At 47.2% G+C, this 14,155-nt stretch overlaps 2 protein-coding genes across 6 annotated transcripts in view; one reads left to right on the forward strand and one right to left on the reverse strand.

Moving 5' to 3' along the window:
- Positions 1 to 9,873, reverse strand: part of ZFYVE1 (zinc finger FYVE-type containing 1) — a 32,986-nt gene extending 23,113 nt beyond the window's left edge. The window contains exons 1-4 of one of the 4 annotated variants that reach the window (XM_075614248.1): positions 9,768 to 9,824; positions 8,424 to 8,463; positions 7,444 to 7,966; positions 5,769 to 6,273 (exon numbers count right to left, since the gene is read on the reverse strand). In XM_075614248.1, the coding sequence (XP_075470363.1) occupies positions 5,769 to 6,273; positions 7,444 to 7,926 (988 nt within the window). In that variant the 5' untranslated portion in view covers positions 7,927 to 7,966; positions 8,424 to 8,463; positions 9,768 to 9,824. The other 3 variants (XM_075614245.1, XM_075614247.1, XM_075614246.1) reach the window with 3 other exon arrangements.
- A 129-nt stretch (positions 9,874 to 10,002) lies between these two features.
- Positions 10,003 to 14,155, forward strand: part of RBM25 (RNA binding motif protein 25) — a 40,244-nt gene continuing 36,091 nt past the window's right edge. Inside the window, exon 1 of one of the 2 annotated variants that reach the window (XM_075614243.1) lies at positions 10,003 to 10,106. Coding sequence is in view for 1 of the 2 variants with exons in the window: in XM_075614239.1 (XP_075470354.1) it covers positions 10,059 to 10,106 (48 nt within the window). In the remaining variant the exon portion in view is untranslated. The remainder of the gene's footprint in view (positions 10,107 to 14,155) is intronic. The other variant, XM_075614239.1, reaches the window with a different exon arrangement.

Below are 14,155 nucleotides of genomic sequence, written 5' to 3' on the forward strand. Positions count from 1 at the left end.
AGGCGGAGATGGCTTTAGATACAAAGGGGTATTCAGCGGTTGCAGAGGCCCCACACTCTTCCCTAAGGCATTTAAATGAAATGCCGGGCAAGGCGTGATGTCTCTGTAACTTCTCTTACCTGCCCTCAGCCGGCTCTTCGGCGATATGTCGCCATGACAACGCAACATCAAATGACATCGCTGAAGCCAGAGAGCAGGTAAGGAGGGGGGGTGTGAGAAGGGGGGGGGGGGGGGGAGAGCAGACAGGGGGCGCGAACAGAAAAGTTTGCGCACCCCTGACCTAGAGAATGTTTGTAAAGAGAAAAGATCCCAGGACAGAGCCCTGGGGTACCCCCCCAGAGAAATCGATAGAAGAGGAGGAGGTGGTAGTAGAAGAGACACTGAAAGTACGATGGGAGAGGTAAGAGGAGATCCAGGATAGAGCGTTGTTACAAATACCAAGAGTATGGAGAATGCGAAAGAGAAGAGGGTGGTCCACAGTATCAAATGCTGCAGAGAGGTTGAGTAATATGAGAAGAGTGTAATGACCTGTCTTCGGCAGCATGGAGGTCATTAGTTATTTCAGTGAGAGCTGTTTCAGTGGAGTGAGCAGTAGAGGATCTAGGAGAGAGATGGTGGTGAGAAAATGGAGCAAGCGAGTGAATACAAGACGTTCATGGAGTTTAGGGGCAAAAGGCAAGAGGGAGAAAGGATGATAGTTAGAAAGACAGGTAGGGTCAAGCTTGCAGTTTTTGAGTAATTGTATGACTGTTGCATATTTGAAGGAGGAGGGAGAGGTACCCGAGTGGAGGGAGGAGTTAAAAATGTGTGAGAGAATAGGGATTATAGTAGGAACAAGAGGTTTTAGGAGATGGGCAGGAATGGAGTCAAGAGGGCAGGTGGTAGAGGGAGAAGAGGAGATCAGCAACAATACATACTTCTCTGTGACAGCGGAAAAAGAGTTGAGGAAGGCAGGAGGAGAGTTAGGAAGCAGTGTAGGAGGGGAGGAGGAAACAGTGGGGATGTCCTGACATATGGATTCCACCTTTTCCTTAAAATAGTCAGCAATGTCCTCAGGCGAGATGGAGGAAGAAGAGGCAACTGGGGGTGGCCTGAGTAGGGAGTCAAAGACAGAGATGAGTTGGCGTGGGTTAGACTTGTGCGTGTGTGATTAGTGAAGAAAAGTATGTTTGTTTAGCCTGAGACAGGGCAGAATTGAAACAGGATAGCATAAATAAGTAGTGAAGGAAGTCTGCAAGTGTGTGCCAGAGGCGTTCAGAGGAACCAGCGCAGGAATGCAGCATGCACGTGTGGGAATTTAGCTACGGTCTGGGGTTCAAAGGGCGAGAACGGCAGAGAGAAAGCGGGGCATGTACATCAAGAGGAGGATAAGGTAAAGTTGTAGTTCCTGACCAGGTTGTCAGGGTCAGTAGCAGAACTGAGAGAGGAGAGGGAGGAGCGTAAAGTAAAGCTGGTAGGTTAATAGAGCTCAGGTTTCTGCAGAAACGAGGTGTAAATGGAGGTGGAGAAGGGGAGAAGTGAGAGAGAGAAAATTAAATGAGATGATGGTCAGAGAGAGTAATGAAGGAAATTGAGAAATCAGAGAGATAATTTTTCTTGCGAAATCCAGGTCAAGGTACTGGCCACCCTTGTGGGTGCTGGCTGCAGTCCTCTGTTGAAGGCCAAAAGACGTCTGAGAGAGAAAGGGGGAAGCCCAAGGTAGAGAGGGGTCATCAATATGGCAGTTAAAGTCCCCAAGAAGAAGAACAGGGGAGTCCGATGAGAGAAAGAAGGAGAGCCAGGATTCAAAGTGAGAGAGAAATACAGAAGGGGGATGAGTAGAGGTAGGTGGGCGATAGATGACCGTCACATGGACAGGGAGAGGTGAGAAAAGCTGAACAGTGTAAGCCTCAAAGGAGGGAAAAGCAAGAGAGGGAGGAATAGGAAGGGTACGGTAACAGTAGATAGAGGAGAGCAGGAGCCCAACGCCTCCACCCCTGCCATCAGGGCACGGAGTGTGGGAGAAAGAAAGGCCACCATAAGAGAGGGCAGCTTCCAGAGCAGAGTCAGACTGAGTGAGCCAGGTCTCAGTTATAGCAAAGAGAAGCAGAGCGTGAGAGAGAAAGAAGTCATGCACAGAGAGGCACTTGTTAGAGAGGGAGCGAGCATTCCAAAGGGCACAGGAGAAAGGGAGAGAGGAGGGAGGGTGGCAGGGGATGGGTATGAGGTTAGAGGGTCGCTCAATGCCGCTGGTGTATGCCAATTGGATTTAGGGAGTGCAGTTATACATTCTGCCACCAGAATACTATACAAAAAACATTTTCCTTATATGCTCTTACACAACATAATTCCATTGCATCTATTTATCACTATGATGCTTACATTGTAAACTATACAGAATAAGGACTTCCCGCTTAATGTTATATATATATATTTATTTATTTTAAAGAGTGAGATAAAATGAGAGTTTTTTTTAAATATATATATCTTTAAAAAAAACTCTCTCTCTTTAAAATGTATATATTAAAAAATATATATCAAAAAAGATGTGGAAACCTCGCTCAAAACACCAAATATATATAGCTGCGTGCCGCCTGGGAATGGGTAGGATAATACAGAATAGGTGTACTATGTTGTCTAGACAAGGCACACAAAGAAGGTCCCAAATAATGGCGCACTGCAAACCAAGATAATGATATATTAAGGTCAAAAAAGTGCGTCTGAATATTAGCAGTTAAAATCAAATTTATTAGTAAACATAGTGGTAAAATAAAATATAGATCCTAGTTCAAGAAAATAGGATATATATGGTGTCCCCTAGGATGGAGTTCTGTGTGTAACTGGTTTTTAGTATATTCAGTAAGTAGAGTCAAGGTGTAGATACACCTGGATTATGGTATACCCTGTGTGTAGATATCAAATATCTGGGTATTGAAAATTTAATCAAGGTACCTCCTATGTATATTTTTTCCAACACACCACTACCTTATCTGTGCACAATGGAAGGTTATTGCTTCCAGAGATCTGGGGGATGGATTTCTCCTGTAACAAGTGATAACTCCTAGGTTTCTCTTAACCCAAAATAGATCGTCTTTAACTGATGATAGATGAATAATGCAACAGTAAATGTAAGTGGCTGTCTATATAGATGTACTAGCTGAGAGCCCCGGCGTTGCCCGGGATGTTTGTGGTGTGGGTGTGGCATTTGGGTGGGGAGTGGTCCACGCGGCCCATGTGCGGTGGTAGTGCTGCTGTGGCTGTACTGATGGTGATTGTATTGGTGTGCTGATTTGGGAGGGTTTGGTGCTGATGTGGGGGTGCGGATGTAGTCTGCTGTGGGGCTGATACACATTCAGGCGCTATCAAACTTCACTATATATATATAAAGCTGGGTGTCTCTAGAGCTGAGCCCCGCTAATTTCAAGTCTGGGGACCACCTGCTTCCGGAAATACTTACCTGCGAATTAGGTGAACGTGGTCGCTATCCTAGGCTACCAGGGGTCACAATATGTCCGCTCTTTGTTTTTGTTTGTTCATTTGACCACGCTCTGTAGCACTGCTTTTTGACACAACAATATAATGGTGTATATATGATGTGAGGGTGGGGTTTGGGGTTCTGTAGCCCTTCCTCCCCAGGGTTAAAGCTCGCCCCGCCCCACTTTCCAATTAGCAGTTTTTATCATGTCCCTGTGTATCACAGACCCAGTATGGGTTTTCTCCTCCAGCAACAAAGAGAGGTACATGAGGATTTTACCAGGTAGTGTTAGGACCTGCAAACTGGTCATGCCTTGATGTTGGCTGCAGGCTGATAACGCTTTGGTCAAAGGGCTTAACCAAATGACTCTTACTCGTGAGCAGATTAACACTGAAGTATTGTACTATATGTTGTGTCACAGTGCATGTTGTGCTGGGCCTTCCTGTTTTTGTGTGTGTATGTATGTATGTATGAGTATGTATGAGTATGTATGTATGTATTTATGTATGTATGTATATATTTGAAGCTGGGGTCTCTAGAGCTGAGCCCCGCTAAATTCAGATCCAGGGACCCCCTGCTTCCGGAGATACTTGCCTGCGAATTAAGTGAACGTGGCCGCTATCCAAGGCTACCAGAGTTCACAATATGTCCGCTCCAGATATTTCCCAGGCTACGGACCAATAGGAAGTCATGACATCATTAGTGTGGCTTCCTATTGGCGCATGTGACGCAGAGTTCGGAGGTAAGGAAACTCCCGAAGTAGGGGGCTCCGGAGCTGAAATTAATGGGGTTCAGCTCCCCTTGCTTCAATTCAATATTAAAAAAAAAAAAAAAAAAAAAACTTTTAAAAGAATTCGCCATCTTGGATTGCTCCTTGTGCTGTGGTGTGGGGGTGGTGTGCTGTGGTGTGGGGGTGGTGTGGTGGCAGTAGTTTAAAGGTTAACCGAGTCCCAGCTCTATGCTCCATTGTTATCACTATTTATATAATACTCAGTACTATTACTAAATGTTGAAGGGAGGTGGATAAGTCATGAGTAATCCTTACACAAGGCTGTGATACAATGCACCACTGCCTTTTCACTGAGTCACTGAGCCATCATTTCCTGCCTTGTCAATACAGTACTAATCAAATGGAATTTCATAGGCACCTACAAGATCAGAGTTCAGCTCCTTTGAAATGATAGTTAAATACATAGTTGAGGTAATAATGTATTCTATCGTCTTCTTTAAATCTGATGCCCCCCTCCTCCCCTCCCCTTAAAAGTGGCAATCCATCTTCCTCTTTTACTTTCTTCTCCCAGAATAGGAGCTGGAGCTTCCTACAAAGCCGAACCATGCTACTATTCTGAGGCGAGAGGCGCCAAGAGATTTACATTTTTATGTGCCAGTAATATTCGTATTATTTGGGGAAACAAAATGGCCGCCAAGTCAATTCCAATCCCACGAGCCTATAGGAAGCCATTTCCTATTAGATTATAACAGTTCAGCGGCACAATCAAAAAGCTATATTTCTCTCTGGAATAGTAGCATAGCTATACTTAGAATTGACGTTTAGTGAATAATTTGCCTGTGTAGGAACATTACTATAAATTGCTGTTTTAGAATAAACAATACAAAAATTGTATTCAATTAAAAGAATCACTCATGCAACACCTGATCCATCTTCTGAAAAGCCGTCTTAGAATTCAGTTAGTACAAAACTATCCCTAAAAAGCATAAACACAAAATATATTTAAAAATAAAATAAAAAAACATAACATTGTGTTGGGGGGGGGCGTATACTTCAATGAATAAAAGGACGTCAATTCCAAAGTTGCAACGATGATTTTAAAATCAAGAATTTCTTAAAGCTAAACCCACTCCTCGGGACACCCCACCCAGGTCACTCTTTGGGGAGAACAGCCAATATCAAAGTTAAATATAAGAGATGTACAAATGTGTACTTGGCCAATGATTGCTTATTCCAAACCCTGGTCTGGTTGGGATGCCCTGAAGAGATGGTTAAGAAACACTGCATTGGATCGGACCATCTGGACCCTGAACCCCCTCCCCCCCCCTTCCTTCCCTTGGTTATGTGGTTTGTTTTAGTTGATCTGTTGGTTTTGACACAAGAGAATATGTATGTATTCTGTGATAAGTGATATGATAAGAGATATGTGATAAATGTATTCTGTGCAAAAAACTCAATACAAATTTAAGTTATATTTAAAAAAAAAAACAAAAAAAAAACACTGCATTGCAGAACCCTCCAGTAGCGAAGTTCTTAAATCATACACCTTTTTATGTTCAGCAATGTACTTGGCTCTGGACTCACCTGATCCCAGAAGCTTGGTGTGCACAGTCTCATGAAAGATGATGACTCCAGGACCCAGGGTGGACAGTGGCACATCCAGCCCACAGCGTGCAGTAGTGGCTTTCAGCTCCTTGGTAAAATGTTTCAAGTAGGCTTCAGAGGCGTCCCCGAGGAACTTGAAGAGATCATTGTGCAGCCGATCGGCGTGAGTTCTGTAGATGACTAGATCTGAAATGGCCAAGACCTTGAGCAGCAAACGTGTTCTCTGACTCAGGTTGACGGTGGCTCCAAGTAGCCCTTCAGTGTCGATTACTACCACTTTATGGACGGGGTCCAACGCTGCCCATACACCCACAGTGCAGGACTCCTGTGCCGGAGAAGTCTTAAACACTTCGCGACCGTAGAAGAAAGTGTGGTTGAGGGTGTGTGACTTGCCATCTCCGGTGTTTCCAAAAATGGAGACCACCTTCAGCAGATCATCTTGGCTGCAGTCCAGTTTCTTCAAGAATTCCTCTTCGTCTTCTACCTTTAAATTGAGGTAAGTGAAAAAGGATATGAAAACGGACTTATTGAATGTAAGTTTTAATCTTTGGCAAGTGACTGCATCAAACATGAAATATTAGATTGTACATTCCATGTGCCGATAGAATTTGTGCTTATTGAGAAAAATGTTATTGGGATGGGGGGGCGGGGGGACATTAAGACAATTAATTCCATTATTACGAAACACAATATAATACATGACAAACATAAGTTATGTAAGTGACCATTACATCATGTTTCTGTGAAAAAAAGTGAAGTGTAAAGAAAATGTACAGTTATCAACATGTTGCCAAATATTCCTTGCTGCTGGGGATCTCTCTCCTAATCCTGGACACAGCAATATACACACCTGCTCTCACCCACACCCCCGTCTCCTCTTTACCTGCTAAGGGGGTTAACCTATCTAATTTAATACCGACCAACCTTAAAACTCACATCGCAAAAGAAGCATCCCAATAGCCTGGACTCAGGGCTACTGTCCCACACACCTATCACTCCTAACAACCATTGTAGCCAAGCAATGCCATCTACTGCACTTATTTCCTCACCTGCTGTCTCTAAATCTACCAACATACTACTTAGATTGTAAGTTCTCTGGGACAGAAAGTTCCTTTCCTATTGTCTGACTTTGCTGCACTTATTGTATTATTATAATTCCCTGTACTGTATTATTGTATAGCGCTGAGTACACTGTTGGAGCTATATAAAGATATACATACACTATAGGCATACAACTCCAACATTTACAGCAAGAACCTATATTTGCAGAAAACAAGCCAAACTCTAACCAATGGCAGTGTCAACAAGAATACTATCCATTAACACAGCATTGTTCATAAAGAATATATATATATATATATATATATATATATATATATATATATATATATATATATATATATATATATATATATATATATGCAATAGGCATGTGCACTAGCCGAATAACTCAAAATGATTTTGTTATCTGAAGCACAGAGAAATAGAGAATTTACCAAAGGTCACATTTAGTAGACAATGGGTCTCCCAAAGACTTTAGAATCTAGACACCAAGCCATTCCTAGTGTATATCATTATAAATTCTGCTACGTGGTTTTCAAAACAATTCCCACATATCCATCTCGCTGACACCTACTTCCACAATTAAACATACCTGAATCTGTTCGGTTTCATCAACTAGAAGGAAGCTGACAACATTTTCGGTCATCTTTTTCTTCTGGGCCTCCTCATCCACCTTTGCAGTGTCTTGCGGTTCCAGATTCCTAGACACTTGGTATACTGTGAGCGGATGCTTCCTCTTGTTTCCCCCAGAGTGAATTCGCTTCTGACATTCGGCACAGAGGTTCATCTTACAGGATAGACACCTAACAGCAGCCCGCTGCCTAGTGCCTGCTGTACTGCCATTGGCCCCTTTGCAGGAGCCGCAATAAGGGACGTAGCTATGGGTGATCCGGGTCCGCTCGTGGTTTTGAAACCTCTCTTGTCTGTGCAGCCCTTCTTCACATTGCTGGCACTGCAGACTGCCACACTCATCACATTCAAAGAAGGCTTCATCATTGCCACCACATGCATAATTCTCCTGGCACATCAGGGCAGTGTTCAGACCTTTATCTGCGGGTGGCCTCTGGGCACTCATTTTCCGTTATGTACCAACAAAGCACAATCACTTCAAATGCCTATTAAGGACCGGTGGTAGATATGTTGAAGAATTTAACGGCCTTGCAAAGTAAAATTGTATTTTACTTGTTCGTTAAAAATATATGTATAGCATTGAGCAAAACGGCCAGATCTTGATCATACAGATTAATTCTTAAAACAGTTTTGTGGAGGGAAGAAATGGGGTTCCTTAAAGTGCAGATTGAGTACAGGAACAGGCTTCAAAGGATATTTCTTGAAACACACAGTAAACCTGATTACTAGATTCCCGTGGAACTAGGAGACAGCTTAGGAAATAACTGTCATTTAATTTAGTGCCTCAAAATCTGAAGGAAACAGAGACACTGCAAGGGGGGGATGGGGTGAGAGAAGATGGTGCCTTACATGCAAGTTTCTAGAAACTGCAAAGGAAAAGAGATATGAAGGAAAATTATTAAAATGTAATTATACGCCTGTCTCAGTTACAAACGTACTTACTAAAATCCAGACTATGCTTGAAACATTGGCTAATAAAGGCCTAAAATAGAAATTGAAAAAAAAAAAGTGTTAAAAGGACATTTGCCACCTGAGATGTTTATGTCCTAGTACTGCACTTTGATAGCTGATGAGTCATTGGAACGCTGGCCCAAGCCAACACCTCCAGGAAGAACAACAACCCAGCCTGTCTGCCTTGCATAAATGCTCAAGCACCGTCACATAAACACAGTGCTTTTGGAAGTAGGGAGTGGGGGGTTTCTGAAGCCAGTGGGGATTGGGAAATGGGATGTCTGATGTTTTCCTAAAGCCACAGAAGTAGGAGTCAAGTTATGGCCAGAGATTAAACTTGTGCTACAAGAAGAGGGAGGGGATGTGAATTTCTTGTCAATAACAAAGGGGATCTGTTGGGGGTCCTACTGCCACTGGGATGGGGATCTGTTGGGGGTCCTACTGCCACTGGGATGTGGATCTGTTGGGGGTCCTACTGCCACTGGGATGGGGATCTGTTTGGGGGATCCTACCACTGGGATGATCTGTTGCGGGTCCTACTGCCACTTGGATGGGGATCTGTTGGGGGTCCTACTGCCACTGGGATGGGGATCTGTTGGGGGTCCTACTGCCACTGGGATGGGGATCTGTTTGGGGGATCCTACCACTGGGATGATCTGTTGGGGGTCCTACTGCCACTGGGATGGGGATCTGTTGGGGGTCCTACTGCCACTGGGATGGGGATCTGTTGGGGGTCCTACTGCCACTGGGATGGGATCTGTTGGGGTCCTACTGCCACTGGGATGGGGATCTGTTGGGGGTCCTACTGCCACTGGGATGGGCATCTGTTGGAGGTCCTACTGCCACTGGGATGGGGATCTGTTGGGGGGTCCTATTGCCACTGGGATGGGGATCTGTTTGGGGGATCCTACTGCCACTGGGATGGGGATCCTACTGCCACTGGGATGGGGATCTGGTGGGGGGTCCAGCTGCCCTAGATTGGGGATCTGTTGGGGGTCCCGCTTCCACTGGGATCTGTTGGGGGGGGGGTCCTGCTGCCCTGGGGTGGGGAGTTGGGGGGTCCTGCTGCCCTGGGGATCTGTTGGGGGGGAGGGGGCGCTGTCAGTAGATAGAATGTCCGTTTATGGGATGAGAATGGGCCTGTGGAGGGATGTGAGAAGAGAGGGGGTTTGGTAATGGGGACCCTGAATGTTGGGGGGAGGACCTGCTGCAATACAAGGTCGGAAGAGTCTGTAAGAACCACCCAAATCTAGAGGCCTGGTATCTGCTGAAGCCGGGAGCCCATATGAACCTGGGGAGAGCTGCGGGTGCCTCGGGGGCAGTGTCTCCACTCACCGGGAAACGCTGAAAACACAACAACAATCGGCTGGCTGCTCCGGTCCCGAGGCAGGGGAGCATAGAGATGGGAGAGGGAGGCCAGAGCGCCCTCTGGTGGGCTCCGAGGCAGTGCAGGGGAGCATAGAGACGGGAGAGGGAGGCCAGAGCGCCCCCTGGTGGGCTCCGAGGAAGTGAATGCAGGAAGCATAGAGAGGTGGGGAGGGAAGCAAGAGCGCCCCCTAACCAGCTCCCATGGACCAGCGCCCCGTGGCGGGCTCCCAAGCAGCACACAGTGAGTGTACCCCCTGCATGCTGAGCGCTCCACGTGCTGCTGGCGGAGGGAACTGGACAAGGAAGGTAGGGGCAATCATCCCAGTACCCCACTCACTATCCCAGTACACCACTATCCCAGTACACCACTATCCCAAGCGTCTCCCCTATTGTCCCTTTTCTTCCCCATCACCACTCTGCACCCCCTCTTCCGTGTGTCACCTCCTCTCCCCCTTACACCCCCCCTCCCCCTTACACCCCTCCTCCCCCTTACCCCCCCTCCATTATACTCTGTGGCATGCTATACTCGGTGTCAGCGCAGGCTATACGTGTCAGTGCTACTGTATACTCAGTGTCGGCGCAGGTTATACTCGGTGTCAGTGCAGGTTATACGTGTCAGTGCTACTGTATACTCTGTGTCGGCGCAGGATATACTCGGTGTCGGCGCAGGTTATACCCGGTGTCGGCGCCGGTTATACCCGTGTCGGCGCCGGTTATACCCGGTGTCGGCGCCGGTTATACCCGGTGTCGGCGCCGGTTATACCCGGTGTCGGCCCAGGTTATACCCGGTGTCGGCCCAGGTTATACTATGGTCAGTGTAGATCATAATCGGAGTATAACCTGCACTGTACACTGACACTGTGTCAGTGTAGGTTATACTCAGGGTTGCTGCACAGTGCAGATTAATCAGGGCCGGCTTGAGCCTCGCAAATACAGAGACCCTGCGCTCTGTCCCACAACAATGAAACAGATTGCCGGGGGAGAACGAGGGGCCTCTGTAACTCTCTTACCTTCTCCGACGGCATCTCCTCAGTGTCCCATTATCATGGCGTCGCGGTGCCATGACAATGGGATGTCATGAGGTGGTGATGCCACTCGGTGTTACATTGCTATGACAACGGGACACCCCGTGGCGCTGCATTGCCATGACACAGCGACATCACATTGTCAGGGCAACGCCATTTGACATCACGGAGCCATGATGACGGAACGCTGAGAAGGTAACGACCGAGGCCCTGCACCAAGCCCCGCAAACATCCTAGCTGGCCCTACAGGTTATACTCGGTGTCGCTGCACAGTGCAGGTTATATTCGGTGTCGCTGCACAGTGCAGGTTATATTCGGTGTCGCTGCAAAGTGTAGGTTATACTCGGTGTCGCTGAATATGCTCTGTCGGTGTATAATGCGATCTGGTTGTATACGCTGGGTCGGTGTATAGGGCGGTCAGGTTATATACGCTGGGTCGGTGTATAGTGCGGTCAGGTTATATACGATGGGTCGGTGTATAGTGCGGTCAGGTTATATACGCTGGATCGTGTATAGTGCGGTCAGGTTATATACGCTGGGTCGGTGTATAGTGTGATATGGTTATATACCCTGGGTCGGTGCATAGTGTGATATGGTTATATACCCTGGGTCGGTGCATAGTGTGATATGGTTATATACGCTGGGTCGGTGCATAGTGGTGTATGGTTATACGCTGGGTCGGTGCATAGTGTGATATGGTTATACGCTGGGTCGGTGTATAGTGCGATATGGTTATATACGCTGGGTCGGTGCATAGTTTGATATGGTTATACGCTGGGTCGGTGCAAAGTGTGATATGGTTATACGCTGGGTCGGTGTATAGTGCGATATGGTTATATACGCTGGGTCGGTGCATAGTGTGATATGGTTATACGCTGGGTCGGTGTATAGTGCGATATGGTTATATACGCTGGGTCGGTGCATAGTGTGATATGGTTATATACGCTGGGTCGGTGTATAGTGCGATATGGTTATATACGCTGGGTCGGTGTATAGTGCGATATGGTTATATACGCTGGGTCGGTGTATAGTGCGATATGGTTATATACGCTGGGTCGGTGCATAGTGCGATATGGTTATATACGCTGGGTCGGTGCATAGTGCGGTCAGGTTACATACGCTGGGTCGGTGCATAGTGCGGTCAGGTTATATACGCTGGGTCGGTGCATAGTGCGGTCAGTTATATACGCTGGGTCGGTGCATAGTGCGGTCAGGTTATATACGCTGGGTCGGTGCATAGTGCGGTCAGGTTATATACGCTGGGTCGGTGCATAGTGCGGTCAGGTTATATACGCTGGGTCGGTGCATAGTGCGATATGGTTATATACGCTGGGTCATGTATAATGCGATCTGGTTATATACCCTGGGTCCTGTATAATGCGATCTGGTTATATACCCTGGGTCCTGTATAATGCGATCTGGTTATATACCCTGGGTCGTGTGTAATGCGATCTGGTTATATACCCTGGGTCCTGTATAATGCGATCTGGTTATATACCCTGGGTCGTGTGTAATGCGATCTGGTTATATACGCTGGGTCGTGTATTGTGCGATTTGGTTAAATATGCTGGGTTGGTGCATAGTGCGATATGGTTATATACAGTATGCTGGGTTGGTATATACAGTGATTAAGTATAACCAGGCTGTATTGGTGCAATGCCGGCTCACCTCTGCAGCACGCAGAGCTTATGGTGGCACCGCTAGCGCGGTGCACCGCGCTTTGCCCCTGGATATATTTATTATATATCGCCATGATGAGATGGGGCTAGCAGTTACATGTCACTTACGCACACTGACACACACAGAGACCCGCACACTGACTGATGCGTGCACACACACATACCCGCATACTGACTACACACCCGCATGCTACCCACACCCACACAGATATCCGCACACTGACAGCATCCACACAGATATCCGCACACACACGGATACCTGCACACTGAAAACACACACACAGAGAGACCCGCACACTATTGGCACGCACACACACTCGCACACTCACGGCACATGCACGCGCGCGCACACACACACACACACAGACCCGCACACTGACATTGCAGCAGGTTTATTACCTGCAGAATAACAGATAGAAAGCAGGAAATCACACAGAGGGGCGTTTCTTGTCCACCTATGTGTTAAAACTGCTGTTAAATCTACTTATCACCTTTTAAAATATGTTTTTGGACAGGGAAATTTGATCTCTTGGCCAGTAAAGAGCAGGAAATGTAGGGTTTGGAAATCTGACATGTGAAAGTGGAAACATTGCTCAGGAGGGCATTTCCGTGACCTATTGTTTACTAACAGAACCCAGCAGCCGGTATTGACTCGGTTCCTTCAGCCTCCTTTTGGTACCCGACCAAATGATGGTAATCGGATCCTCCTGATCCAGGGAAGGGGATGCTGTCTGCTGCTTAGCCGGTTCCCCTCCGACTCCTATCTGCTCGAATCAGCTAATCACCGTGAACTTTGTCCTTATTGACTGAGAGAATTATACAATGATGTCACAGGAAGGCTTGGAGGAAAGCTGGGAACTGCAATTCATTCGGACCTCAGTCCTGCAGCGGGATTAACGCAATAAAGCTGCAAGACGTCATATCCCAGCATCCACCTGGCGAACTTTATGGGGGAAGCAAAGATATCGGGACTCTTACTTCCTATATGCAACGGACGTGCTCGCCACAAACCGGGACCGGACCGCGGGGCTGAGGTGGGGATGTGAATACACCGACCTTAAGACCTCAAAACCGGTTCTGGATTGCGCAGTTCGTAGTTATTCGTAGCAGGTTCAGGGTTGGAGAATGTAGAGTAATCATTAGACAAGCCAGGGTCAAGGTTGGAGACGTCAGGGTAATCGATATCCAGGCAGAAGTTCGGCAACAAGGAATCAGGTATGCTGTGCTTCAGCGTAGCAGCTGTACTGCGGGAATGGCCTCTACGCGAGGAGCGGGAGCGGCCCATAACGAAGGCCTCTGAAAGGCAGGAATGCAGCAGACCTCAGGAAACAGGCAGCAGAAGGTTAGCGCTGGGAAACCAACGCTCCAGTAGAGGAACCAGGACACGGCCTCTGCAATGGAGATATACAGCAGGCCCCAGGAACCAGCCCTATGCAAGGAGAGAAGGCAGCAGGCCTCAGGGAACAGGCAAAGCTGGCGCTGGGGATCCAGCACTTCAGCACAGGTACCAGACCTCTGCCAGGCGTGAATGCAGGAGGTCTCAGGAACAGGATAAGTTAGACACTGGGAATCCAGAGCTTCAGCACAGGTACCGGAAAGCAAACCCCTGCCTGGGGTGAATACAGGAGGTCCCGGGAACAGGATAGAGTGG

This window comes from Ascaphus truei, chromosome 9 (genome assembly GCF_040206685.1).
Source record: "Ascaphus truei isolate aAscTru1 chromosome 9, aAscTru1.hap1, whole genome shotgun sequence".
Classification (NCBI taxonomy): Eukaryota; Metazoa; Chordata; class Amphibia; order Anura; family Ascaphidae; genus Ascaphus; species Ascaphus truei.